Genomic DNA, 26,407 nt, shown 5'->3' on the forward strand with positions numbered 1-26,407 from the left:
CTCAACGGCCACCACAAACTCCTCGCGGCCACACAGGCCGACCACCGCCCCTGGGCACGCGCCCCAGGCTACCACTGACGCGCAAGGCCACAAGGGCCACCCCAGAAGCGCACCTGCCCCCTCCCTCCTGCCCCTGGCCTCGCCTGCCCAAGCAAAACGGGAGACCTCCTGGGCACAAACGGCAACAAAAGATGCCTACAGCACCCGGTATTCCCAGGCGGTCTCCCATCCAAGTACTAACCGGGCCCGACCCTGCTTAGCTTCCGAGATCAGACGAGATCGGGCGTTCTCAGGGTGGTATGGCCGTAGGCACCCACCAGCCCCTCCGCAGCGCTCTCGAGCCCTGGCCACCTCCCTCCCGGCACACACCCACACCTCAACGGCCACCACAAACTCCTCGCGGCCACACAGGCCGACCACCGCCCCTGGGCACGCGCCCCAGGCTACCACTGACGCGCAAGGCCACAAGGGCCACCCCAGAAGCGCACCTGCCCCCTCCCTCCTGCCCCTGGCCTCGCCTGCCCAAGCAAAACGGGAGACCTCCTGGGCACAAACGGCAACAAAAGATGCCTACAGCACCCGGTATTCCCAGGCGGTCTCCCATCCAAGTACTAACCGGGCCCGACCCTGCTTAGCTTCCGAGATCAGACGAGATCGGGCGTTCTCAGGGTGGTATGGCCGTAGGCATCCACCAGCCCCTCCGCAGCGCTCTCGAGCCCTGGCCACCACCCTCCTGGCACACACCCACACCTCAACGGCCACCACAAACTCCTCGCGGCCACACAGGCCGACCACCGCCCCGGGACACGCGGCCCAGGCTACCAAGGGCACACGAGCCATAGAAGTCACACAGAGCACACCTGTTTATGTTTGCTTCCACCCCGGGTCCGAAGGTGTTGCGCGACATATTCCTGCTTTTTCGTGTCCGAAAACCATTTGCGAATGAGGCGGCTGAGCGGAGCGGGGTCGGGGCAGGTCGGAGGCCCGGGAGGTGATGGCCGGTCTTGGTTTGGCGGGAACACGGCCGTGAGGAAAGGGCAAACGCTATTGGATAATGCGGGGTCGGCGAGTCCCGATTGGCTGATCCCTTGGCTTCGTCGTGTTGCGATTGGCGGCGCTTGAAGTCTCCAGCTGAAATCTCCCTCCCCTGTCCCAGAGTTCTTACCCCCGCACTACACACTCTCCCCCGAACACGCAACCCCTGTCCCGTCCCCGCAGACCCTATCCCGGCCTTAGAGACCCTACCCCGGCTCACAGTCCCTACTCCACCCACAAGACCTTCCCCGGCCCACTGTCCCTACCTTGGCCAGTAGTCCGTATTCTGGGCTGCAATTCCCCCCCCCAGCCCACATACCGTACCCTGGCCCACAGTCCATATTCTGGCCCCAGAGTTCCAATTCCAACCCTACAGTCACTAACCCAGCCCTACAGTTACTATCCCAATCCTACAGTGATTTCGGCTGCAGTCCTCTAGTCACTATGCCAACGTCACAGCGATTCTGGCTCCAGTTCCACAGGGTTTATTTAACCACCTCCATCTTTGAATGTTCCCACTGCTCCCAGGTGAAGCTTCTTCTTGTTGTGGAAGGATCTTTAGTTTCGGTCCAGAGCTGTGAGGTTTGAACTTCAACTCTAGAATCCATATTCCAAACCCAGCCTGAAAAACTTTTTTTCCAGTTCTAGCCCCATAGTTGCTATCCCAGTCCTATAGTGATTTCAGATCCATCCCTGAAGTTCCATTCCAGCCCAACAATCCCTGTACCAGCCCTACAGTCCTTATCATGCCCTGCAGTCATTTTCTCTTTATTTCTCTGCCAGCTCCACTGTTTCAGCTTCATTTCTGCATCTTCCCACCTCTTCCAGGTGAAGCTGCTCCTGGGTCAGGCCTGGATCTTCTTTTCACATCCAGGTCTCTCATGCTTCAGCTCCAGCTCTAGAATTCACATTCCAGCTCCAGCCTGTCATGGGTGGGAGTGGTAACTTCAGACAAGGTTAATTTAAGAAACCCTCCCATTGTGCCACAAGGTGCAGAAAAGGATTCCCTAGCTTTCTAAACTCTTTCTCAGAAAGAGGTGCCTGGATTCAGTCCCAGGCTCAGACTTCGCCAACAATTTAAGTTTTACAACTTCATCACACAGGTTTTAATGACAGCAAATTAGATATATTTTTATAAGAATGAATTATTTCTTATGATTAATTATTAGACAAAAATAACTCAATAAGAATTATTTAGAAAAGCTGAAACTATTATATTACAAGAGAGGATTGTGCATTCTATCAAAACAATATTAAAGCAATTATATTAAAGCTAGCAAAAAGATACCATTACTAGAGACTGATGTAACTCACCCATACCAACGACTGTGGACAAATCTCTTTCTTCTAACCTTTAGGAGTATCCTTGGTGAGCATCTCTAAAACCCAATGCAAGAATCTGCACATACTCTAAGAGGAATATATATTATAAGAATGTCCTATAAGGAAAGTGGACTGGACTTTTATAGTGTGGAGGAGGTGACCACCAGTGATATGCCTACAGGTCAGTTTAGCAGTTTATCTGCCAAATTCTTGTCTTGTTATGAGCAGGTTGATTTGAGGCTGGTCTGCCAGATTGAGACATTGTGCCAGATTTTTAGGATGATTCAACACCAAATACCAGCACATGATGCCATTCTCAGCCCATCATCGGTAGCTTGCAAAACAGGGCATTGTTTGAGTTGTTTGACCACATTTCAGGGCTGAACATCTTGTTACACAGCCCCACAGTCCCTATCCCAGCCCCACAGTGATTCTACCCCCAGATGCATGGGATTTATCCAGTCCCAAAGTTCTCATTGCTCCACATCAGTTTAGGTCTGGATTCAGCCCCAGGGGCTTCAATATATTCTCTGGCCTCAGCCACAGCCCTATAATTTTTACTTTAAAAACATCATATATCTAGTAATAGAATTTTTAAAAATACAATAAAATAAAAATATGACAGTGCAACAGTATAAAAAATCTTAATACAACTAGGATCATGTAAAACTAAGAGAATAAATAATAAATACAATCAGTAGATAATGAACTTGGATCTGGACCCAAACTGATGTGGAGCAATGGAAATGGTGAGGCTGGAGGTGGATAAATCCTATGGAAAAGGGGATGGAGCTGGAGCTTGGGGGCTGCAGGAGCTGTCAGGGGAGTTCCAGCCCTCCCAGCAATGGTACCCACACAAGCTGGGAGTGGAGGTCTCAGGGCTGCTCCTGGGGCTCAGAGACAGCCCAGGGGCACCTTTTGGGGTGCAGAACGAGGCACCAAACCACTGCTTCCAGCACCTAATGCTGGCTGAGGGTCCTGTGGGCAGTGGGGTGCAGGGCAAGGTGTGTGCTGTAGGCTAGGGCTCTTTTGCCCCCAAAGCTGAGGCCCCATTGGGATAAGTCTTGCAGGTCATAGAGATATTTGAGTGATGACAGTTACTGATTCATCACCTTGTCAACAGCACAGGAGCAAAGTGATAGCCAGGAGCAGCTTTTAGCCAGAGGCAGTGGAAAGCTGAGGAGCTGGAACTGAGGCAGTAGAGCTGGTGGTTACATAGAGAATGTGGGGCTTAGGGTGGAAACACTGTGGGGCTAGATAGGGGCTGTGGGGCCAGGATAGGCTGGAGCTGGAATATGGGTTCTAGAGCTGAAGCTGAAGCATCAGAGAGCTGAAGCTGAAATGAAGATCCTGCCTCGATCCAGGAGCAGCTTCACATGGCAGCATCGGGAGGATGTAGAGCTGGAGCAGAAACATCAGAGCTGGTGGAGCTTGTGGGGCTGGAGCTGGAATCGCTGTAGGGCTGGGACAGGACTGTGTGTCTGTGATAGGAATTATGGAGCCAGGATAACAACTTTAGAGATGGAGCTGGAATCAGGGAAGGGAAGGGAAGGCCATGCGAATCCCTGCCATACCTTGCTTACTTTTCCCCCTCCCTTGCTTATCCCTTTCCTTGCCTCTCCTACCCCCTCCCTCGCGGCCTTCTCCCACCCATAGCTGTAGCCTAGAGCTCTATTTCCACCAGATGGCAGCCTGGCTTTGCAGTTGCTGATTTCACCCTCAGCTACTCTTTTCCCTGGACACCCTGCAGGCAAGAAGCACCTTGTGTTGTTGGGCTCGTTGTTCTTCAGGGTGGCCAGTGATCCAGGCAGAGCTCCCCGCTCTCCTCCTCATTCCTCTCTGGTGGAAGGTGCCACGTCTCTCCATCACAGACGTGGCACCGCGTGAGGGCAATGCGGTGTGGGCATAGCACATGCCACCCCTTCCACACAGCAGCCCGTTTTCAGGCAGTCCTGGATATATAATAATATATATCCAGGTAATATACCTGGAGTGGCCTTCCTGTGTCACATGCTGTGGTGAACCTGCAGCCGTCCTGAGCCTCCCAACCCCTCTCTAGGGCAGCCTAGAGCTGCCCAGGCAGTACGTAGGGGCAAGGTGGCTGCAAATGGCTTCATCAGTCATTTTCTGAGTAGGTTTGGTGGGAATGAGCTTATCCAAGAGGGTCAACTGCAGGCCACCACATCAGAGAACTGCTTCCTACCTGCCCGGAGGTGTCAAACAGCCACATAACAGACGCTGGGACCGGTTCCCCGTGACGCACAGGCTCGGGCACGCGGGAGCCACAGGCAGGCGGCGTGTCCGAGCCGGTTCTTTTCTCTCCCCCTCCTCCCCGGTGGGTAAATCCCATCAGCCGCCACCCTAAACCGCCCCACGCCAGCCCTAACACCATCTCGAGTACGCCATCAGGCTCACATCAGCAAGGCGAGGGACTGACAGTCCTAGGAGGGACACCCCTGCAAGAGCCGGGGGACAGCAGAGGGGTCATTGGGCACTCTCCTGGGAAGGGCGGCTGGGGGGGCGGGAAGAGGCCGCCTGCTGCCCGTGTTCTCTGGGGAAGGAGAGGGAATCCAGGCCTGAGCCGAGCTTTGTCCTGGGCTAATTTTAGACCAAGGAGGTAAGAGAGGGGAGGCGCATAGAGGGGCTTAAGGGATCCCTCTGCCCTGGTGCAGGGCAATCCTGATCTCCGTCATCCCTGCAGCGCCTGGTGAGCCGACGCGGTCCCGCTGCTCTCCCCGACCGCGGGGGCTCCCGGTCGGGTTCGGGGCACGTCTCGCCCCACAGAACGGAGCGGAGCAGGCAGCGCTGTGGGGTATACGCGGTCTGTGCGTCCCAGCGTCAGTGCAGGGCCCTGCTGTGAGGAGCGGGGGGGACCTGGGGAGAGCCCCATCGGTTAAGGGATGCGTCAAAGAGTGACCATGGAGCGGGGGGGTTCCCTGCACGACGATGCGGGGAGACAGTCTGTGTGGGTCATCTATATGGGGATGGCTGCTATGTGGGAGAGCATCCATGTCAGAGGTCAGCCTGGGGGACAGTAGCGCACCACATGCGCGGGGTACCTCCGCATGCAGTGGCGGCAATCCCCACGCCCCCCCCTTTCTCCCCGTCCCGCCGCTCCTCCTTAAGTGCCCGCCCCGTCCCAGCCTCCCTCCGCCCCGTCCCGCCCCGTCCCGCCCCGCTCCCTCCAAGCGAGGGAATAAAGTTGCGCACCGGGGCGGGCGGTCCTGGCTGGAGCGGAGCGGGGCTGAGGCGGGCAGCAGTGCGGTTCGCCGGCGGGAGCGCCGGGCCATGGCCTCACAGGAGCTGGCGCAGAAGCTGCAGCGGCGGCTGCAGCTGGAGGAGAGTGGAGCAGCGGTGGAGGGTGAGGCAGAGGCGGTCAAGGGTGCGGCGGCGGCCGAGGAGGTGGAAGATCGGAGCTGCTTGACGGCCAGTGCGGGCGCAGAGCTGAGCGCTAAGCTGTGCCGGCGGCAGGACATAAACGAGGGCGCGGCGCAGCCCCGGCGGGCCGCCGTCTTCAACCCCTACACCGAGTTCAAGGAGTTCAGCCGCCGGCAGATCAAGGACATGGAGCGCATGTTCCGCCTGTGAGTAGGGCGGGAGCGGGGCGGGGGGCTCGCTGCCCGGCCCGTGGGCTCCGGGGCTGGGGCTCTGCCTTCCCCCGCAGCCCCTCCCGGCGCTGGCCCCCGGGGGCACATCTGGAGAAGGGCAGCCCGCTCTCAGCGGCACGCTCTCATTTCTCCGCGGTTTTGCGGTCGGGCTGGAGGAAGCCGCGGCGCGTTCGCAGCGCCATCTGATCCCCAGATTGTCCTTGTGCTTTGCCGGGGGGGCTCGTAGAGTTTGCCTGGGGCTCAGCCCTGCGTTTAACTCACGGCCTCTGCTCTGCTTGGGCTTGGGTCGGCGGCTGTTTCTGGTGGCACCCAGGAGCGATGGCTTTGCGGGATGCGCTGGGTGGGACGGTGGGAGAGCACAGGCAGTCTTCTGCCCCACACCCTGGGGTACCAGGTGGGTCTATGTCCTGAGGCCCGGCAGAAGCGCTGGACATTTGCCCGAAACAACTGCGACCCTGAGCACCCCTAGCAGTCCTGCTGGCTCTGCCTGGCAGTGTCCTAGCGCCACGCAAAGTCCTGTCTGCCAGGCTTAGTGCTCCTTCCCGTGCACCCAAGCAAAGGCTGAGCACAGCTTCCTCTTGCTACTCCTTTCGTGGGGGCTGGGATGGGATTCCCCTCCTAGCAGGAAGGTTTGTGTTAAAGTCAAGCTGCTGCTAGCCACGGGGAGAGCTGCTTCTGTAAGCAGAAAGGCTTGGCCCTCCCCGGGACCACGATCCTGCCTTTTTCTCCCCTCCAGACTCTGTCCTGCTCCTGCAGTTAGGCTGTGTCTGGGTACCTTTGTCTGCACTCAGTTTTCCCTCCAGCACCACAGACCCGTGGGCTCCTGGGGACCAGTATCCTCCCAGCCCCACAACAAGCTGCCACACTGGGAGGGAGCTGCTGCCAGGCAAGGTGTGAAGATGTACTTCACCTTATGGAGGTGATTGAAGTGAGATTTGTACCTTGTTAGATCATTGTTCTCCTAGCTGAAAGCTGCCTTGGGCACCTTGGATTGTTGTGAGGCTATCAGGAGCCGGTTGAATGCTGTCAGCTCCCAGCACTGCGGGGTGTTGCCTGTCCCAGCCAGGCTGTTGCCACAGGAGACCAGGCGATGGGCTTTTGTGAGCTTACTGGAGTTTGGAGTTCTTTGTTGCACAGGCAGTGTTGTGTTGGCAGCTGGTGCAGGAAGCGAGGTGGTCCAGGCAGGACTGCTGCTCCACTCTCTCCTGTGTCCCTTTTCACTGTGCTTAAAGGGGATCCCACTCTATGGAATGCTAAGACATGGTGCTGTGAGGGCTGGAGGACAAACAATGCAGGCAAGGCCTGAAAGCTGTGCGTGAGAGCCTGGACTGGGCAGTGGCACTGCCTCAATAGGGAAGAGGAAAGAAATGGCGGTGGTTTTGGGAAATAAAAAATGGAAGAGCTGAATTGCAGCCTAATTTTTCAACAATGAGCTCATTAAACACTAGCCTTGTAAGCAGGAAAAGCTAGGCTTTGCAGTTGAATGCTAATCAGCTGGTCAATGTAGCTGGAAAGCATTGCATACCCTGTGAGAACTGCTGATGCCAAAGGGGGAGAAGGTGGGCTGCGTGCTCCCCTGTTGTGTTTCTTGGACAGGCAGCCAGGAAGCCGTGTCCTGGTGTTCACTGTTACAGGCACCTGAGGTTTGCAGTGGCAGAGGATCTCGTCTTTGGTCCATCTGCTGCCAGTGACCTGTGTCAACTGTTGGCTGATGTCACGTGCTCCATGAGGAGAGGAAATGCTCCCCTTAATTCCTGTCAGTCAGAGCTTGAGTTAATGTGATTAAGGCTTTAATTCTCTGTATGGCTTGTTGGCCCTGGCCACCACAACTCGGGGTCTTTCTTACATCCCTCTCTCAACGGTTTATTTTTTTTCCTTTAGTGTCTTCTCATTGCCACAGGATGCCAGGTTTCCACTATGAAACTTCCCATCCAAAAAAATGTTTCTTATCAGTTTAGTGGGACTTTTAAATCTGTAGTTCAGACTAAATTTGAACCTGTGGTCCTGTGCATGATGTGGGCTGGGTCATGGTGCTCCAGCTGAAAAGATGTCCTGGTGATAGCAGCTACCCTGAATGCCTGTCAGGGCATCCCATGGTATGGAAGGTGGCAGTGACTGCCACGGTGGAAGCAAAGGACTCATCTGAAAGTGTGAAATATAGTGCTCCATCCAGTGCTGTGTGCTGCTAGCTACACCTGGAGCATCCTTCCAGAGCAGAAATAATGCTCTTTGCTCTGGCTGCTGCAGTTGGGCTCACTTTTCCCCCTCTCTTGTCCAAGCCTCCTCTTGTCAGCATCTCTCCTTTTTGGCCCCATTCCACTGGAGATGGGGTGCAGGTATCTGCTGGAGTGCTGGGTGCAGGCAGCTCTCAGGATGGGTATTTTTTTGGTAGAAACCAGGAAGTCTGTAGCTCAGGCTAATTATAATGTGACCTAATTAGCTGCCTATTTTGACAATATGTGAGGACCACGATAACATCTCTTTTCTGAGTTGTCTAAGTGAACTCTCAGGGCCTCTGGAGTCTCACAGCTCCCCTTGGTGCCATCTTTGTCCAGGAAAATGGCAGAGGGGAGTGTGAAAGCCAGGCAGTGAGGCTCTGCCTGGCAGGAATGACCTTTATGAGAAATGTAGGGGGGAGGAAAACAGAGAGCAGCTTCATCTGTGGGGCACGAGGGAGTGGAGAAATTCCAGTCTTGCTATTGCTTTTTATATCTAGGGAATTTCATGTGTTGCCCACACATTGCATAAGTGCCTTGTATCTGGCTGATAGGAGAGGCTGTGATGTCCCCTTGCCCTCCTGGAGCCACTTAGGAGCCACTTTGCCAGATGCCCCAGCCTCGTCTGACATGCTGCAGCAGAGCTGCTCTCTCCAGAGCTGCCATGGGCTGTATGTGACTGGCTGTCTGTGGATTTCCAGTGGGCAGGGAGGTTATTCCCATGGGGACTCAGCCTGGGCCTGCAGGTCTCGCCCGATGTCTTGGAGAAGATCTTAGTGGAGGAGACTCTCATCTTGCCCTCATGTCCCTCCAAGAGCAGGAGAACTCCTTCTGCCTGGGCTGGGAGGATGAAGCTGCATGTGGCCGAGGAGTCTGTTCCTGTCCCCACCCTGGTATGGAGGAATTGTTTCCAAAGCTCTTGGCAATAGAATAGACTATTCCATTTGGAATGGAGCATCAATGATCACATCTAGTTCGACTGCCTGATTGCTTCAGGGCTGACCAAAAGTTAAGCCCTGTTATTAAGGGCATTGTCTAAATGTCTCTTTTAAACACTGACAGGCTTGGGGCACTGACCACCTTTCTAGGAAGCTGTTCCACGGTGCGACAGCCCTCTTAGGCTGAAAGAAAGGCTTCCTCAGGTTCGGTCTGATCTCCTCTGAGGCAGTTTTGAACCATTCCCATTTATCCTATCACTAGATATCAGGGAGCAGAGATTAGCACCACCTTCTCCATGTAAGGTGAAACACAATGCTCAGAGGGAATAAAGTGCTACTTAGGATTTGAAATATTTAAGAGGAGATTATTACTTTAGCACCATTATTCCAACTGCTTTACTTCAAAGCCTCAATTAGGCCATTGCAGCATACAGGAACTGCAGATCAAAGTATAGGTGCCCATAGTATGCAAAGCAAGGTAAGGTGCAGCAAACATGTACAGGGAGGGCAGGTTCTCATTCCAGCTTTTCTCAAGCCATGTGAATGTTTAGAAACCGCTCTTTGATCCTTCGGCATCTGTAGTTTCTCATTCAGTTGTCCTTTTTTTTGTTAAGTGGGGTTTTAGAGGCAGCTGGAAGATGACTACAGAGTCACTACAGGTGATGCAGACCTTGGCATCTCCTTTTTCCTCTCTTCCTGATCCCTCTTTCTTCTGTGATGTAAACCCCCAGCACCTGTGGAACACCAGTGCAATATTTTTACTTGGGCAGTAATTCTGCCTAACAGACACTGTGCTCTTAAGCAAGTCTGTTCAGCAAGTATTCCCTCCTTCCTCTGCTTTTGTGTCCTGCTTTCCTCTCCCAATGCTTCAGCCAGGCATGCTCTGCAGTCCGGGTGGAAGCGAGCCAGCATGAGAATCTGGGTGCATCCTTGTTGCAGCAGATTTTGGCAGCCACTGCTGTGTCTCATTGCTGCCAGGAACACTGCTGTGACAGCAGCGTGGCAAAGTTTCATCACAGCAGCCACGGTGCCCGTACTGCCTGCGGCATCCCAGCTGTTACACGTGGGATCTGCTGTAGCCACGGCACTGACCTGCTGCTGGAGTGGCCTTCCTGTGACATGAGATGTCTGTGCCTGTTGACACAATTCCCCTCTGTCTGTAATGCCTGTGCATCACTTGGGTGAGGCTTGGCTCGTGCCCCAGGGAGCTTTGAGTGTGAAGGAAGCAAAGCCACAGCAGGACAGTGAGTGATGGCAGGGCTCACCAGGCACCTGAGTGCTGTGTGCTCTTGCTGTGCCACTCCTGGAGTTCAGGTTGGGATGGCTCCCCCGGATGCTGGGGTGTGTTTAACTTGCCCTGGTGCTCTGTTCCAGCTCTGCCTGTGAAGGTAATGGCTGTCCATCACCAGGATGCAGGCAGCTGTGTGTGAGAGGTGTCCGGGACTGTCTGAGCCCAGGGCCCTGACAAGGGGGCTCCCAAAAGGCAGACAGGGGAGTTTTTTGATCTCTCAAAAGGCAGACTGTGGGGTCTTTGGTAGGACTGAGGTGTGCTGGGAGCCTCAACTGACCAGCAAGGTGCAGTCTGCATTGTGCCCCACAGTGCTGAATGCCTGTGGTCTGTTGGGGATGGGTGGTGGGGAATGAATAGTGCTGTTTCTTGTGCCATGTAAATATGCCTCTCCCTAAATAGTCTGGCTGTGCAGCAGCTGGGTGGCTGTACCCAGGTCCTAAAATAGTTTGGCTGTTTTAGGAGGCGAGGGGGCAGGGAGGGAATGTAGCAGTTTGCAGGGTGCTGCCATTGTGTTTCAGTGCCCCTCTGTCTGGCTGTCCCTGAGTGCAGGGGACTGGTAACCTGATTTCTGGGTGCTTCTCAGCACCAGCTGTACTCATGCTCAACGCCCATTGTGTGGCTATACAGAGTGCTGCTCAGCCAGGCCCGCTGTTGGCAAGACCCCATTTCTCACAATCCTGGCTTTGTCCTGCCTCTCTGCAGGGATGAGCCCTGAAGCTGTGCCCCATGCTTAACCCTTTCAGGGCAGCATATTGGCCTCTGGGCCAGTGTTTACCTACAGGTAGTGTCCATAACAGGAGGGTGAGATGACCACAGCAGGCGCAGGCTGGGCTTGTGCCCTACTTCTGCCTTCATCTCTGTTACAGAGGTTCTGTGTGGGGCTGGGCAGTGTCCCAACCCCAGATGAACAGCCCTTGGAGGGGACCTTGGTAATTCTTTGCTTCTGCATCCAGCCAAAGGGCAGCATGAGCCTGCTAGGCCCCCCAAAAAATCTGCAACCCCAGGTGCCTTTCTGCTATTGCACATTTTGCTGCTGTGTCTAATCAAAGGCACTGCATCTCCAACAGTGACAGCTCTGCACCCTTTCTCCCAAACTTGAAAGAAAAGCAAATTGACAATTAAATATTGCACTTGCTATGCTTCTGTGATGTCTTAGAAGTGCATCTCAGTGCTGGGTTGGGTAATGCTGTGAATGTGCTTTAATTAACTGACACCTTCCTTGCTGTGAAGAACCTGCTGTACTTCTTCCCTGTGACATCCCAGGTCTGTGACCTGGTTTCTGCTCTGATGGAGGTTTCTTTGCTAGCTTTTCAGAAGGCAGTCCAGCCTGGTGGGCTCATGGGTTCTCTGGGTATAGAGAGTGCAGGCAGATTGGTAACAGGGGCTCTGTGCCAGCCTAGTCTGGCAGTTATGTCCCTGTCATTGGAAGTCTCTTAGTTCTGGGACCCTTGGAAACTAAGAGCCACAAGGAGTATCAGAAGTACTTGTGGGGGTGGTGGTACTCTGGAAAGTCATGGAGGCCACCCTAGTCTGGGGAAAAAGTATGTTGTGCTCATGAAAGCAGGGGCAGAGATCTTGGCTGCAGCTCTGCCTTGTGCTGCTCATGCTTGTATGCAGTTTGGGGCTGGTGGCTTTGTTTGTGCCTCCCTTTGCCACAGCTTCCTCTGTGGCTGTGAGGTTTTTCAGCTGGAAAGAGCTTTCTTCCAGGGTAACCACAACTGTGCAGATCTTTGTCTGGGATGGCTACAGCCCTCATTTCTTTGGAAGAGCACTAACAGTCAATAAAAGATGATGGGTGGGGGGCTTTGGCTGGCTCCTGCCCACTGAAAAGCTTCAGCACTGTGCCTAGGGTTTCCTTCTGAATGGCTGAAAGGATTTAACTCTGTCAGGGTTGAGATGGTGGCAGGGGGACAGTGGCAGGCTGTATGCCAAGGCTGAGCCCAGCTTGGGAGACTCTGCCCTGTCCTCTCCTGTGAAGCCCTAGCTCTGTGCTGAACCTTGATGGCAAGACCAGGATGAAAGAGGGCTGTTGAGTGGCTGATAACAGAGCACCCATCCCTGAAGCTTTTGGACTTTGAGAGCCGGTGATAGCCCTGCTGGGTGTGAAGCTCTGGTTGCTGGATGGGCCGGATGCTTTACCCACACCCACAGCAGATGTTGGGAGGAGTTGGTGCAGAGTCCTAGGCTGTGCACAGCAGATCACTTGCTGCCTCCCCATCCCTAAAGCACTCTTCCCCTTGCACGGGTGCTCTCCTCTGAAGAGTCCTTGCAGTCCTTCGTGCTCCATAGGGAGCATGGTCCCGCTCTAGTCTTGCTTCTGGTGGTGGGCACTGGTTTCCTCTGCCAGCCTGACCCTGTGGTGCAGCCCTGGTACCACAGCCCTGGCTAGGATTGCTGTGGTCCCCTGGAACTGTCTTTCTGCTCTGCCCAGGGACACAGAATAAACAGCTGCCCTGAAGTGCAGCTGTTGTGGTGGTGCTTGTTGTAGTACAAAAGCATTTTGGAGAGAAAAGATCTTAACAGCTAGAGGGGGAGAGTTTTGCTTACAGAGAAAGATTGCTTTCTGCCAAGAGGTTCTGCTTGGTCTCTGCTCCCTGTTTCTCCTTGAAACTAGCAGGAAACCTCGCAGCAGCTGACTCTGCATGCCTTTGCCTCGCCACATTGGTGCATGGTGTAAGCTGCGTGCAAGTTGCCTTTGTGCTGGACAGGCAAGTGGGTGAATGGAAATCCCACTGAGATAAGCTGAGTTCCTCTGTGCTCCTTCTGTGTGGGTTGTTTGGTCTGAGCTCCCCTGAGTACTTCTCTCTTTGGTAAGACAGCTCTGAAAGCTGACAGCTACTTCTCTGAGCTTAATATATCTCAGCACTGGCCATGTCATGCAGCTTCCACTCTCCCCTAAGCTTTGAACCACACAGTGACTTTATCCATGTGCATGGTTCCTCTTCTGGGTGGATGAGTATGGGGATGATGATGGTTAACCCTTTCCCCTTTGCACCCTGCAGGTATGACTCAGGACGGGATGGATATATCGACCTGATGGAGCTGAAGCTCATGATGGAAAAGCTGGGAGCCCCTCAGACCCACCTGGGGCTGAAGAACATGATCAAGGAGGTGGATGAAGACTTTGATGGGAAGCTCAGCTTCCGTGAGGTGAGGGTGGCTGCAGAAACTGACAAGGATGTGGGGTTGAAGGAAGAGGCAGCTGGGCCCCATATCTGTGGGCTGTAGGTAGCCCTCTCCCCTCTGTGTTTTTCCAGTGCTGGGGTGCAGTGGAGAAGGCGGTGAGCTTCCCCATGTCAAGGGTGTGGAGCACTGCTAACCTCCATCTCCATGTGGCAGTCATGGTACCTGACGCCAAAGCTCTCCAACCTCCCTGCTTGCTTTGGAAGCACATTTGAGCCCTGTTTCAGCTGCTGGGAGTGCTCACTGAGCTCCCTGTTGTAGCTGGAGGGAGTTATGTCCCTTGAGTTTCCAGGTCTCATTGCTTGGCTCCTGTGGTACAGCAGCTGAGGCCTCATTTCAAGTGCAGTGCAGGAGCTCTGCTTAGAGCAGCTCATCTCATGGGACACAAAAGGCTCTCTCTTCCAGCTGGTATTGGGACCCTCTCTGCATCATGCAGTGACCAGCCATGGCAAGCTTTATGAGGGGTGGTCACCTCCCTGCAGCAAGGAATAAATGTGTGGATGCAGCAGTTTGGCACTGCATGCTGGCTCAGCAGCACAGGGACACAGCTCAAACAGGTCTGTCTGTTACCACTGTATTGTAACGGCTGGGAGGACAGGCCAGGATCCCTCTGCCTGGCAGAGGAAGAGAGGAAATTTGAGCAGTGACCTGCATACTCAGGGGTACCCAAATCATCTCAGCAGAAAGGGGGAATCCAGGTACCAAAAGCTCCTGTTGCATCATCCCCTCCTCTCAGACTTTGGTAGCTGGCTCGGTCACAAGCAAATGTCACACTTGTGGCTTTCTGAATTAACCCACAGCCTCTTAGGTAGCAAGAGGAGGGGCAGCACTGTCTATGTCCTGCACCGGTTTTGAGGGCTGTGCTGCTTCCTTCTGTCCTGTGGGATGCCTGCACTGGACCCCAAGCAGCTGGGCTCCCTAGTTTGTGCAGGCATGAGGTTCTCACCATGCCTCTTCCATGGTAGGGCTCCGAACGTCAGGCTTTCCACTGTAGAAGTTTGAGAGCTTTGTCAGTGCTGGGAGGGAGGATGAGCAGCCAAGGCCTGTGACTGGCTGGGCTGGTTGGGACATAAGGGGTGACTGTCACTCATAGAGCTGCTGCACCATCTCTGTGCTGGCACATCACACCATATTCCTCTGCTTTTGTGCCCCAAGGGCTTTGTTGGATTTATTTCACTACAAAAAGGCAGCACAAAAAGACAGAGGCCAAAGACTTGGGTTGCAAGAGAGGAGAAAGGATATGCAAATTTGGGAACTGAGAACCTGTCCCTGAGTTTGCTGCTGCCCGGTCAGAGGTGAACTGGAAGTAGCAAAGAATCCAGTGGAGCAGGAAGAGCACCATGCCCATGGCCCCAGGTCTCTGATTGCCAGATCACTGTGTAGGCTGAGGAGCCCTCTGTGTGCATTCTGGGCCTCCCTTCATTTCAGGTGAAGAGCTGGGAGCAGCCTCTGGGCTTGCTGCAGGGGCTCTCTCCCATGGAAGAGAAATACCTCTATCCTCAAGGCCCTGAAATGATGTCCCAGCATCAGTGGCATGGCATGAGTAGCAGAGCAGCTCTTCTGCTGCCACCTGTTTGGAGCACAGCCTCCAGCAGGGGTGCCTGTGCTGCCAGCCCCTGGCATGTGGCACATGGCAGCTGGTGCTGTTCAAGTGTCTTGCCAGAAGGGAAAACAATGATCATGCAACAAGCTTGAGAGGCCCATGGGTTGGAATGAGGGAGCATCGCTGGCAGAGCTCTGGGGACAAATTACACAGCAGCTTTGGCAGACACACAAAGCTTCCTGTGGTAGAGAGGAGCAGGATGCTTCTTGCCTTGCTGCAGGTGTGCCCTGTCCAGCTGCTGTGTTGAGGCAGAGGGCTGACAGGGAAGCAGGTTTCCTGATGGGTCAGGAGACCTCAACCATAGGCCTGTCCCATTCTGCTTCTCATTGGTGGCAAGCATGTGGAGGGTGACTAAGCTGACTCAGGTTATTCAGATTATCCCAGGAGAAACCTGGTTTAAATGAGTATCTGAACTCAGTAGGGTGCATCTACAGCACTGGAGGGTTCCTGTCTGCCTATCCAGAGAATACCAAGTCCTGGCATACCTGTGTGAACATACTCTTCTTGTGGCCTGGCCACAGAATTGGTAGGGACCTCTTTCACCTGCAATAGATAACCTTTTTCTACTGCTTTGAGTAGTGTCCTCCCATCCTAGATAAGCTGTTGCCTGGCAAATAGGCTGCTGATGAACCACAGGCCCTGTTAGGAAAGCTGCCTTGTACCATTGACCTTTGAACGTCCACCAATACATTAACAATTAACTGTACAGGACTCCTGCCGTGACTCAAGCAATGAAATTTAGGCTTAAAAAGTTAAGGTATAGTGGGGGGGAAAAAATCCCCACAGCTCTGACTGTCTAGTTCCATCATTACCACAGGAAACTGGAGTTAATTGCTGTGATATTAATGTGTAATTGGAGCTGCTACCTAGAACCCACAGAAATCCACCCACTGCCCCCCACACCCTCACCAGCTGAAATGTTGACTCACATGATTTGTTTGGTACCAGGGCTGGTGCAAACCACATCCTTACATAGTGCTGCTTTTCTGGCAAGCTGTTGTTGCAAGGCTACTGCTGCTGCCTGTCAGTCCCACACCTTTCCTTGCATGATGCCCAGCCTGGCTCTGTGGTGTAGATCTTGGGTCATGAAGGATGTGACAGCAGATACAATTTACCAGGTTAGGGGTTGGAAAGTGTGGGTCATGTTGTCCTCTTTGAGAGCAGAGCTTTGAAAGGTACCTACCTACATTATTCACTTTTGCTTCTCTGTTGACATTTCCTTGAGACTTAGCTGCACATGGCGTGTCCTGGGCCCAGCAAGGGTGTTACACAGGCTGGCAATGGGAGCTGAATGCAGATTGCTGGTGTTCTCTAGTTAGTAAGAACCAATACCTCAAGGTCTGTGTGCTGGAGCGATTGCTGCTGAGCTCCTGTAGGAGCCAGCATGATGTCCCATAGTGCACCTTGCTGGATCCTTGGGACTGACATTATGCTCTGTCCACCCTAAGCATGTTTTAGTCCCAAGTTTCCTTTAACTCAGCCTGCCCTTTATGGCCACAGCAGCCTGTATTCTTCTAGACGACTGCTGCGCCATCCCTTAGTTTCAGGATGATTCATGTTCACTTGTACTCATGACCTAGTCCCTCCCCAGGTGACAGCTGTATCAGACCTCAGGATTGTGCTGTCTTCACTGCTCTTTTCCAATGCCAGGAAGTGGGACTTTCAGGGTGGAGCAAGAGGAAGCATGACTAATTCCAGCCTAGCTGCCAGCCCTCTGTGTCACAGTGCCTGGTGGTGGCAAAGGGGAACTAGCCAGAGCCCAGTGGATCTGAGCAGAGGGAGAGGATGTCTTGGGGAGGATTTGGTTTCTTTCCAAAAGAAACCATTTGTTTCTTATGTGAAAACCAGTGAACTGCGTATTTGGTTTGTTTCTTACGTGTATTGGGTTTGCATGGCCAGGTTTTCATAGCAGGGGGTCTACAAGGAGTGAGTGGCTTCTGTGAGAAGCTGTTGGAATCTTCCCCTGTGTCTGGTAAGCCAAAGCCAGCTGGCTCCAAGACAGACCTGCCACTGACTAAGGTGAGCCAATCAGGAATGATAGTAATGCCTCTGTGATAGCATATATAAGAAGGTTAAAAAGTTCTTGTGCAGAGGTAATTATGGCCAGAGGAGCCAAAGGTTCCCCTGCAGCCTGTGATGCAGACTGTGGTGAAACAGGCTGCAGCCCATGGAGGTCCATGGGGATGCAGAAATCCACCTGCAGCCCATGGAGGATACCCATGCCAGAGCAGGTGGTTGCCTGAAAGGAAGATGTGAACCCATGGGAAGCCCATGCTGGAGCAGGGGAAGGATTCTTCTCCCGGCACAGTGGCAGGAACAACCTATGAAGAACTGACCATAACCTCCATCCCCTATCTCCCTGTGCCTCTGGACACAGGAGGCAGAGCTGACAAGGAGGGAGGGGTGAGGGGAAGGTATCTTTAAGAATTATTTTTCTTCTCATCATCCTGCTCCAATTTTGGTAGTAATAAATTCAATTGATATCCCCAAGTTGAGCCTTTTTTGCCTGTGACAGTATTTTAGTGAATAATCTCTCCAGGGCCTTAGAACTCATGAACTTTTGTTATATTTTCTCTCCCCTATCCAGATGAGAAGGGGAGTGATAGAGTGGCTTCGGTAGCCTGGCATCCAGCCAGGGTCAACCAATTACAATGTGTTTGGAGAAGGAAAATTCCCTTGCCAAGGCCAGCCTGCTTTCTGCTTGCCCTGTGCTGAGCACTCACAGGTTAAGGGGCTGTTGCATGGAGCAGTGCCTGGTGAGCTGCCTGTGCAAGAGGGCGGCCAGCGCTGCTGTCATATCCACACCCTTCCTCATGGGAGGCCTACCCAAACTCTTGCATTCCCACCAGCTTCTGCGAGCAACTTGAAGCAGGGCTGTCTCAGTGTGAATGCTGGGACTCTGCTGCCCTCCTCTGGGACAGCTCGGGCTCTCCATAGGAAACATCAGAGTCCCCAGCCTGGCAATCTGAGGAGCACAGCACTCGAGATATTTGATGTTCCTGTGCAAAGGGATTTCAGGGCAAGCCTACCTGGTATCTGGCCTGGCCTGAAGTGCTGCATTGGCACAGCTTTGTTGCTTTGTGCTCCTTTTGTACCTGAGTGGGTTGTCCTTGTGTCTGTTCTCTCTGCACTGTTCCAAGAACAGAGACACCTCCTGGGGTCACCAAGAATAGCAGGGAGTTACAGGGCCTCCAAAAGTACACCTAGAACTTCCACATCTTAATCTGGAGTTTGGTTGGCAGGTGGACGGTGGTGCAGAGGTCTTTATTTTTAAGCAGGCAGGTTTTGTTCCTTCTGTTAAAACAAAAACAAAAAGGTATGTTTTTGTGGAATGCAATATAACTCTTGTTTTCATTTCCCTTTGCAATTCACTTCCCAATATACACTCTGCTGTAGTGACTCTGGATTTGTTAAATGGCCATGGTCCAGTGCAGGACAGAAGTTTCATGCTACCTTGCTCTGTGGACACTTGTTCAAGCCACTCTGTTACAAGGGCATGTACCTGGGCTGCAGTTCTGTCTAAAAGGACTGCACTAATGCCTTGATTCAGGGAAGCATTCAGCCTGAGGTGAACTAGAGCTGTGTTTGCCCTGCTTTCAGTGTCATGGGATGTGACCTGAGTCCCTAGAACACTGGGGAAGCTGGTGGAGGGCTTGTGAGGGCTTATGGGAACATGAAGAGCTATATCTGAATGTGCCCAGTGGTTGTACTGGGCAGGTGCAGAGGTGGTCTCCTTCCTCTGGCCATGACCAGGGCTCTGATTCCTGGGAAACCTTCTTTTCCTCTGAGATTCCTACTGCTTTTAGTCTGTAACAGAACTGTGTACTGGAGCACAAGCTCCTTGCTGCCACTTGGTTTATATAGACCTGGTTTCCTTTGCTCTGAAATGTGAATTCTATCCCCCTCCAGGTGATTGTGCTGTTTGTATTTTAAGTTATTTGAACCTCAGTGAAAAACCTGAATGTTTCCTCTCTGTCTTGCTAGTTCCTGCTGATTTTCCATAAAGCTGCAGCTGGGGAACTCGAGGAGGACAGCGGCCTGTTGACTCTCGCAAAGCTCTCGGAGATAGATGTATCCATTGAGGGAGTCAAAGGAGCCAAGAACTTCTTTGAAGCTAAGGTATGATGTGGCACAGAGGAATAGGAAAAAACTCAGCTGTAGCTGAAGCTCAGCTACTCATCTGTAGCTGGGTTTCCTTTCAAATTTTGTTGCACTCTAGCTAGAGTCCTTCTGTGGCTCAGTCAACACACCAGAGCAATGCCTGGCTGCAACACACCAGCAGTGACTGGCTGACCTGTGTCCCTGTGGCTGGAACTAGGTGGCTGACCTCTTTTAAAGACAAAAGTGTCCTAAAAAACTAATGCAATAAGGACAGAGTTTTCCCATTTTGCAAAACCTCCCTCAACCAGAACACTCTGAGTTTCAATGGTGAACGGAGTGTTTTGGAGTGTAGGATTTCAGATAACTCTTTCTCTGTAACCTTTGGAATCAAAATAATTCTGCAGGGTCCTGGGGTTGGCAGAAAGAGCTGTACACCATCTGAAGCTGACAAAGCACCCTTTCTGAAAGCTCTCTTGGAGAGAAAATAATCCTGCTTGTTTATATAAGAAGTTTTTTCCCAAGAGCCTAACACAGCTATTGCACAGCAGATGTACTGAGATGAAAGCTGGAAAAATAGCCAGCAAGTAAACAATGTCTCTTTGATCTGCAGATTATCCATGGTGTAGTATGATGTTCTCAGATTTGGCTGTGATTCAGAGTGTTTTCTGCAGTAGTTTCTCCCACTGCATACTCACAACCTATGTCCTGCTGCCTGGTAATAGAAATAATGTATGTGACCCAGTATGGATGGCCTTGTTTTGGTCACTTGTTAGTGACTTATTAGTAAGCGGCCTTTCTTTTGTTGATGTTAAAGTAAAGGAAAGTAAGAGGTATTGTGTGTAAATACTCAAGCATTGCGGTGTAATTAATACTTGAGCTGTCCTGGCAAAGCATCCCAGCAAGCACTGGGAGGTGCAGCAAGCACTTCTGTGTTGCTCATCTGGGAGTAGCTCAGGCTTTGCCTCTCCCTCTGATGCAAGGCTTGACACTTGTTTATTTTCTCTCTGTCTCGTAAAGGCTCAAGCCCTCTCCTCAGCCAGTAAGTTTGAAGCAGAGATAAAAGCTGAGCAGGATGAGCGAAAGCGGGAAGAGGAGGAAAGGAAGCACCGCCGAGCAGCTTTCAGGGAGTTAAAGTCTGCATTTACCCAGTAACCAACCAGCCAATATGCACTCTGAAATTGCACACCACTTGGTACGTTTCCCAGATCAGGGCTCTGCCTGGACAGAACTGCTTGGATCCTGCCTAAAACTCATCACAGCTTTGCTAGCCTTCCTTTCTGGAAGATCCTCCTGAGCTCCTAAGGGCACAACTCTCACAGTTACTATGCATTTATAATGATGTGAATAGTGGGGGCTGTGTCCAGGCTCTTTGCTCTGAACTGCTAGGAGCACATGACCCTAAAGCAGAAACAGCAGGTAGCAAATCCTGGGTGAGCACTGACAAGTGTCATGTTTGCCTACTTCATTCTTTCCTATAGATCCTTTTTCTCTTAATCCTGTATTAATTCATTCCTTGCTTACAGGCAAGTAGTGAGGTATTGTGTAAATCAGGGTGTACAAAGTACAGTTTGACTTCTGTATGTTTGTACTGCTGTTGGGTGTTGTCACCCTTTTCTTATTCCTCAAAGCCCTGTGCCACAGGCACCATGAAAACACTGTGAAGAGAGAAAGATAATTACTAGGGACATGGATCAAATTCATTATCATTTCCTGTAGCATTTTCTGCCACCCAGCATGTTGAAGAGTCTTCCAGTTTCTCTTCTCTGAAGTGCCATAGTAACAAACCCTTCAATCAGAGGTGAGATTCCCCAAGACTTCAAAGGGAAGAAGCTGGCTCTCTTAAATGAGGAATAGAAAACTGAGTTGCCTGACCATTTATCTTCTTTCACATTCCATCACATTTAGTGTACTGTACAGCTTCACTGTTACTTTCCTGGCTTAGGCAGCTGTATCTGTTTTTAGGGGGTATTGTCAGCTGGACAGTGCAATTGGGATGGCACACTGGGCTTTTCTATTTGGAAATTTGCTTGTAGCCCGAATCATGAAGGTGACATTGTTTGATTTCATTAGAGGCACAACAGAGGACACCAGCACAACATACTGAGCACCCCCTGCTCAGAGAGCAGGGAGGTGAGCACATTTAACTGAACTGAATGTTGAGGGCTTGCATTATACTATTAGCCATTTTTTCTTGGAAACACGGGGACCGTGTCCACAAATGTTGAGATACCCACTGCTTGTCTGGATATAAACACTGTCAGTCATGGCAGGGGAACTTCCCTCAGAGACCTCTCTCAAGACATGGATTTGCTGAAATTCAGATTTTGCCTCTGCTCTTGCCCAAATTCATGGCAAAATGTTAATTTTTTTTTCCCCAGAACAAAACTCACCAGTCATCTTTTCACTTGTCTCTTTTGCTTCTTAAACTGTGAGCACTAAACTGTGAGCATGGAATAATAAATAGAAAAACCTCTACTCTTTAATGTCAGGTGAAAGAATTGCTAAACGATTAAACTGTGTATATATCTTCACAGATTATATTTTATAAATCACGCTTTTGTAGCTAAATATTTATAATTAAATGTTTTTATACTTTACAACAAAGCAGATAATTTCATCTTCAATTATTTCTCCTGTTGCTGAAATGTAAAAATAAAGCATTGTTATCTCCAGTCTTGTCTGTGGCTTATTTCAGGTCTTTGAATATAGCATTTTTCACAAATTGTAATAGTAATCCCCCAAGCTCGGTGAGTGGGGGAAGTGTTCAACCCCTTCTTGAGAACTTCCTGTTCTGCACAGCAGTTCTGGTGTAAAAAGCCCTAATGTTTGCATTCCCTCAGAAAGGGACATGGCTGTGTAAATACTTGAAATACTGCCTACTGCTAAATGTTGACATCTGAAGGTTGTCAGCCTTTCCTTATCTTAAAATAGCCTCTGTCTCAGCCCCCATAGTGCCCCAGCTGGGAGCTGGGCAGGTTGCTTCAGCTGGAATTCCTTTTGCATTTCCTGCTTCTGCCTTTATTAAGGGAGAAAAAAGAAAAATACATGGCTATGTGAAAATATGTCTCCAAGCATTTTGTTTCTACTATTGCTGATCTGCTAAGCTTTGCTGGCATGGCCACACTGAGGAGGGGGTTCAGGAAAAGGTTTAACCATGCCTTGTTTCAGGTCCAGTGATGAAATAGAAGCCATAAATATTTTATTCCATGCAGCTCTGCTCTGTGCCAATACATTCACTGTGTCTATGAGTCCTTGGGTCTCAGAGGTCAGGTAAAATCAGGGTGAAGGTTCCTTATTCTCTATTTCCCCAGGAAAATTGTGACACTGCAGCTCTTGATTTTGTTGTTGTTGTTGGTTTTTGTTTTTGGTTTTTTTTTTTTTACAGCATAGCAAGCACTGCTGAGTTCTGCTGCTTTGCACATGCAGCTGGGTAAGGAGAGGGTGGAAAAAGGCTTTCTAGTGGTTTTATTTTAATTGAATTGAGTCAACTCCAGCTGACAAGTTTCAGTAAGGAAATGAGTATTGTCTATGGTTTTGTTCAATTCAAATGGGTGCTGTTAGTTGGGACCTGCATTCAGTGCAGTGAACAATCAGTGCTTTTGGATGTGCTTTATTTGGAAGTGGCAGCAATGTGTGTTTTGAAACTAGCTTTGCAAAAATGGACATTGGGAAATTAATTGCTTTCCAAACTGTTCTATTTTACTAGTAATTCTTGGATTAGATAACCATGTCATTAGGTTATGCAGAAGTACTAAAGAGAAGTTGCCTAGCTGTATCTCCCACCTAAAACCATGTGAAAACACTTAGTGGTATTTACCTGTAATTTATCTATTACAATCCTTGATGCTCTGTCCTTTTAAGCCTGATGTCACCACAGGTGGCTCTCAAAGGTCCTGGCAATCCCAGCTCTCCTTAGTGATGCCTGCTGGTACATTAATGCCTCTCTGGTATCTCTGACATGCCACAAGTGACTCTTAAGTCAGTGATGGGAAGTAGAGGAGCTTGATGAGAAACCTGTTGTGCTTAGTGGTCTTTCTCAGAAGGGACAAACACTTGCCTCAAGTATTTCATGTGTTTCACTCATCTAGAATGGAAGCTTCAGGTAGTCCTTGATCCCTGAAGGGATTTTGTTTAATAAAATGTTACTTTCCCCAGAGTAGGCAAAGTACAATAGAGGAGTCACTAAAACTTCAGCCAGCACCGAGGGTGGGTTCAGCCTGTCTGGATGCTCAGATTGCAGTGGATTTCTCAAGGATGCTCCTGTCACAGTCATTGTTGTTGGCTGCAGGGGACAGCCTATGGCAGCAGGAAGTCTCACCTAAAGAGCTCAGTGTGGTCACAGCGGAGCGAAAGGGAAATGGTGTGATCAAGCTCTTCCTGGCTCAAGGTTCGGGTTTATCTGTGAGGATTAAGGTGACAAAATAACATTTTAACCTTAGGGGAGTGTCCAAATAAACCCAAGACATCTAAAAGTAATTGAGTGTTGCAGAAGTAGCAGCTTGTTTATGGTATTGTGTCTTTCAGCACAAGCCACCTGAAGTGACAGATGCATTGAAGTGACTGACTTTAAAAACTGCAGTTGGATGTTTGCCTGCTTTGCTGCTGTTTTCATTATTTTTAGGGATGTGACAAATGAGGACATGGAAAACAGGCTGCTGAGAACATATTGATTCTTCCCAGACAAAATCCCTGGTTATTTCAACAAACAGGGGAACCGCTTTTCCAAGTAACAAAATGCAGGAGTGGCAAGGGGAAACATGACTGTGACACATTCTTCTGGGCTGCTCTGTGATCATTATTGATCATTTCAAAGCTGTGCACTGTGTTCATAGCCCTACCAGTGTACTGAGGGAGACAGGCTCCTGCATCCAAGCCAGAATGGGTGAAAACAAGGGGTTAGTAAGGAAAGTTTATAGTATGTTGGGAATGCTGCTTCCCTGCACTTGGGTTTTAATAGTGTGAGTGAATTGGCACAGTAATCCAGGGCTCTGAAGTACATCATGCCCTTGGTACCCAGACTGGCTGCTGGGGTGATTTCACACCTACACAATATCAGCTGACATTCTGTCATTGAGCCATGCAGGAATTTTACCGCACGGGTACAGTCTTGAATTTTCATGAGATTCTCTCTGTTCTGCTTGAATGAATTGTGGAGTATTTAAGATGCATCTGCTATTACCAAAAGATTGTCATCTGAGTTTCCTTGAGGTATTTTATGGAAATGCCAAGTTCTGCAGATGAGGAATGTTTCAGATGCTTCTTGAATTTGAAATTGGGTTTTTTTTTTTTTTTTTGGTCTCAGTAATATAATGTTTGTGCTAACTGGGATTAAAAAATTTCCACAAGTGCTAAACATCTTCCATCTCAGATAAAGGTTGTCTTAGAGCATGTGAAAATATTTTTGAGTGCTCAAACTCACATTTGATAAGTAGAATAACAAGGCACAGCTGCTTCTGCAATTAAATTGGAAGTTCTCACTGACAGCTTGAAATGCAGCACGGTTTTCCTCCCTCCCTCCCTCTCTTTATCATTATTAGTATTGGCTCAAGCTGTGTGACAACAACCAGGGGGATTGAATACAGCTTATCAGAGGCCAGCCCTTTTCTAGGGAGCTTTGCTTTTCCATACCAGCCTCCTAATGGAGAAATTCCATTCTAGTTTTTTTGGGTGAGGTAGTCCTATGTAGCTCTCAGCTAAAAATAAGCCCCAAGAATTACAGGCTTTCAACCCATTAGCTCACAAGAATCACTAGTATTCACTGTTGCATCATTTTTGGCTGTCATTCAGTACACAATGACAAGTATTTATTCACCTAGAAGAGGATGGAGAAAGCTACATGGGTTGTGGCTGACATCATGATTAGAGTGAAACTGTTTCAGCTGAAAACGGTTATACCTTCAGCAATGCGTAACAGCCAAGAATAGTTTTTTACGCCGAAGCAGCCACATGGGGCTATTCTGCCTCATGTACTAATATGGGTTTGGGGACTAAAAATAAACTGGTATTTTTAGCTGAAGAAAGTTTGCCTTGAGCTCCTGATTTTTCCATCAGAAGAGTCAAAATATGTATCATCTAATGCCCTTTTTCTGTCAGCAGCAACAGCAGCTGCTGCTGCCTCCCAGGGTGACTCCCACGGCAAAACGTCCGGGTGAGAGCAGGTTCAGTGCCTGGGCACTGAGAGTGCTCACACACGGTGGCTTCTCACAGAGATTCTCGTGGCCACCGATAAAGCAGAGTTGCCTCATGGAGCCACACAGAAGAAACAGATAAGGCTGGGAGCCACTCTGCGCTGCTGAGGCCGCCTGTGTGTCTGAGACAGTGGCGGGAGGGTGGCAGAATCACGGAATCATTCCGGTAGAAAAAGACCTCTGAGATCATCGAGTCCAACCTGTGACTGATCCCCACTTGTCAACCAGACCAGCTGTTCCTTGAACACCTCTTGAAACAGTGACTCCATGACCTCCCTTGACAGTCCCTTCCAAGGCCTAATCACCCCTCTTGTGAAGAATTTCTTCCTAGTGTTCAACCTAAACTTCACCTGCTGCAGATTAAGGCCATGTTTTCTTATCCCTTGTTCCCTGAGAGCAGATCCCAAGCCCCCGGCTGCACCCTCCTGTCAGAGGGAGTTGTGGGGAGTAGGAAGGACCCCCCTGAGCCTCAGGCTGAGCTCTGCTCCCAGCTCCTTCAGCTGCTCCTCGTCTGACTGGTGACCCTTCCCCAGCTCTGTTCCCTTCTCTGGACATGCTCCAGCCCCTTAACATCCTTCCCGAACTGAGAGGCCCAAAACTGGACACAGGACTCAAGGTGTGGCCTTACCAGTGCCGAGTGCAAGGGGAACTGAGTCACTGATTTGATTACCAGGGGTTCGGGCAGGGCAGGAGGCGCGGAGACTTCCGACCCTGCCATGTCCCTCCATCTCCCCTCAGGGCTGTGAGGAGAAGGGGGGGAGGGGGGCGCTGCGGGCGCCTCGCGCGTCCGGCAGGGGGCGCTGGAGGCTCGCCCCTCTCCGGCGTGACGTCACACGGAGGGTGGGCGGGAAGCGCCGCTGCTTCATCCGGGTCCCGCGGCGGGGCCTGGGGGCGTGGCCTCACCCTCACGTGACGCTGCGT

General features: G+C 51.0%; 1 protein-coding gene and 2 non-coding genes across 3 annotated transcripts; 1 reads left to right on the forward strand and 2 right to left on the reverse strand.

The window, feature by feature from the left end:
• Nucleotides 1-192: 192 nt before the first annotated feature.
• Nucleotides 193-311, reverse strand: LOC118690471 (5S ribosomal RNA). Its single transcript, XR_004980826.1, has one exon. It is a non-coding gene; the product is annotated as a 5S ribosomal RNA (ribosomal RNA).
• A 256-nt stretch (nucleotides 312-567) lies between these two features.
• LOC118690417 (5S ribosomal RNA) lies at nucleotides 568-686 on the reverse strand. Its single transcript, XR_004980775.1, has one exon. It is a non-coding gene; the product is annotated as a 5S ribosomal RNA (ribosomal RNA).
• Nucleotides 687-5,578: 4,892 nt separating this feature from the next.
• On the forward strand, nucleotides 5,579-21,970 carry EFHD1 (EF-hand domain family member D1). The gene is made up of 4 exons (XM_036389141.2): nucleotides 5,579-5,942; nucleotides 13,414-13,561; nucleotides 19,182-19,316; nucleotides 20,316-21,970. Exons 1-4 carry the CDS (start codon nucleotides 5,647-5,649, stop codon nucleotides 20,448-20,450), a joined length of 714 nt encoding a protein of 237 aa, XP_036245034.1. The 5' UTR covers nucleotides 5,579-5,646; the 3' UTR covers nucleotides 20,451-21,970.
• The last annotated feature ends 4,437 nt before the right edge of the window (nucleotides 21,971-26,407 follow it).

Source organism: Molothrus ater, chromosome 10, assembly GCF_012460135.2.
Source record: "Molothrus ater isolate BHLD 08-10-18 breed brown headed cowbird chromosome 10, BPBGC_Mater_1.1, whole genome shotgun sequence".
NCBI lineage: Eukaryota > Metazoa > Chordata > Aves > Passeriformes > Icteridae > Molothrus > Molothrus ater.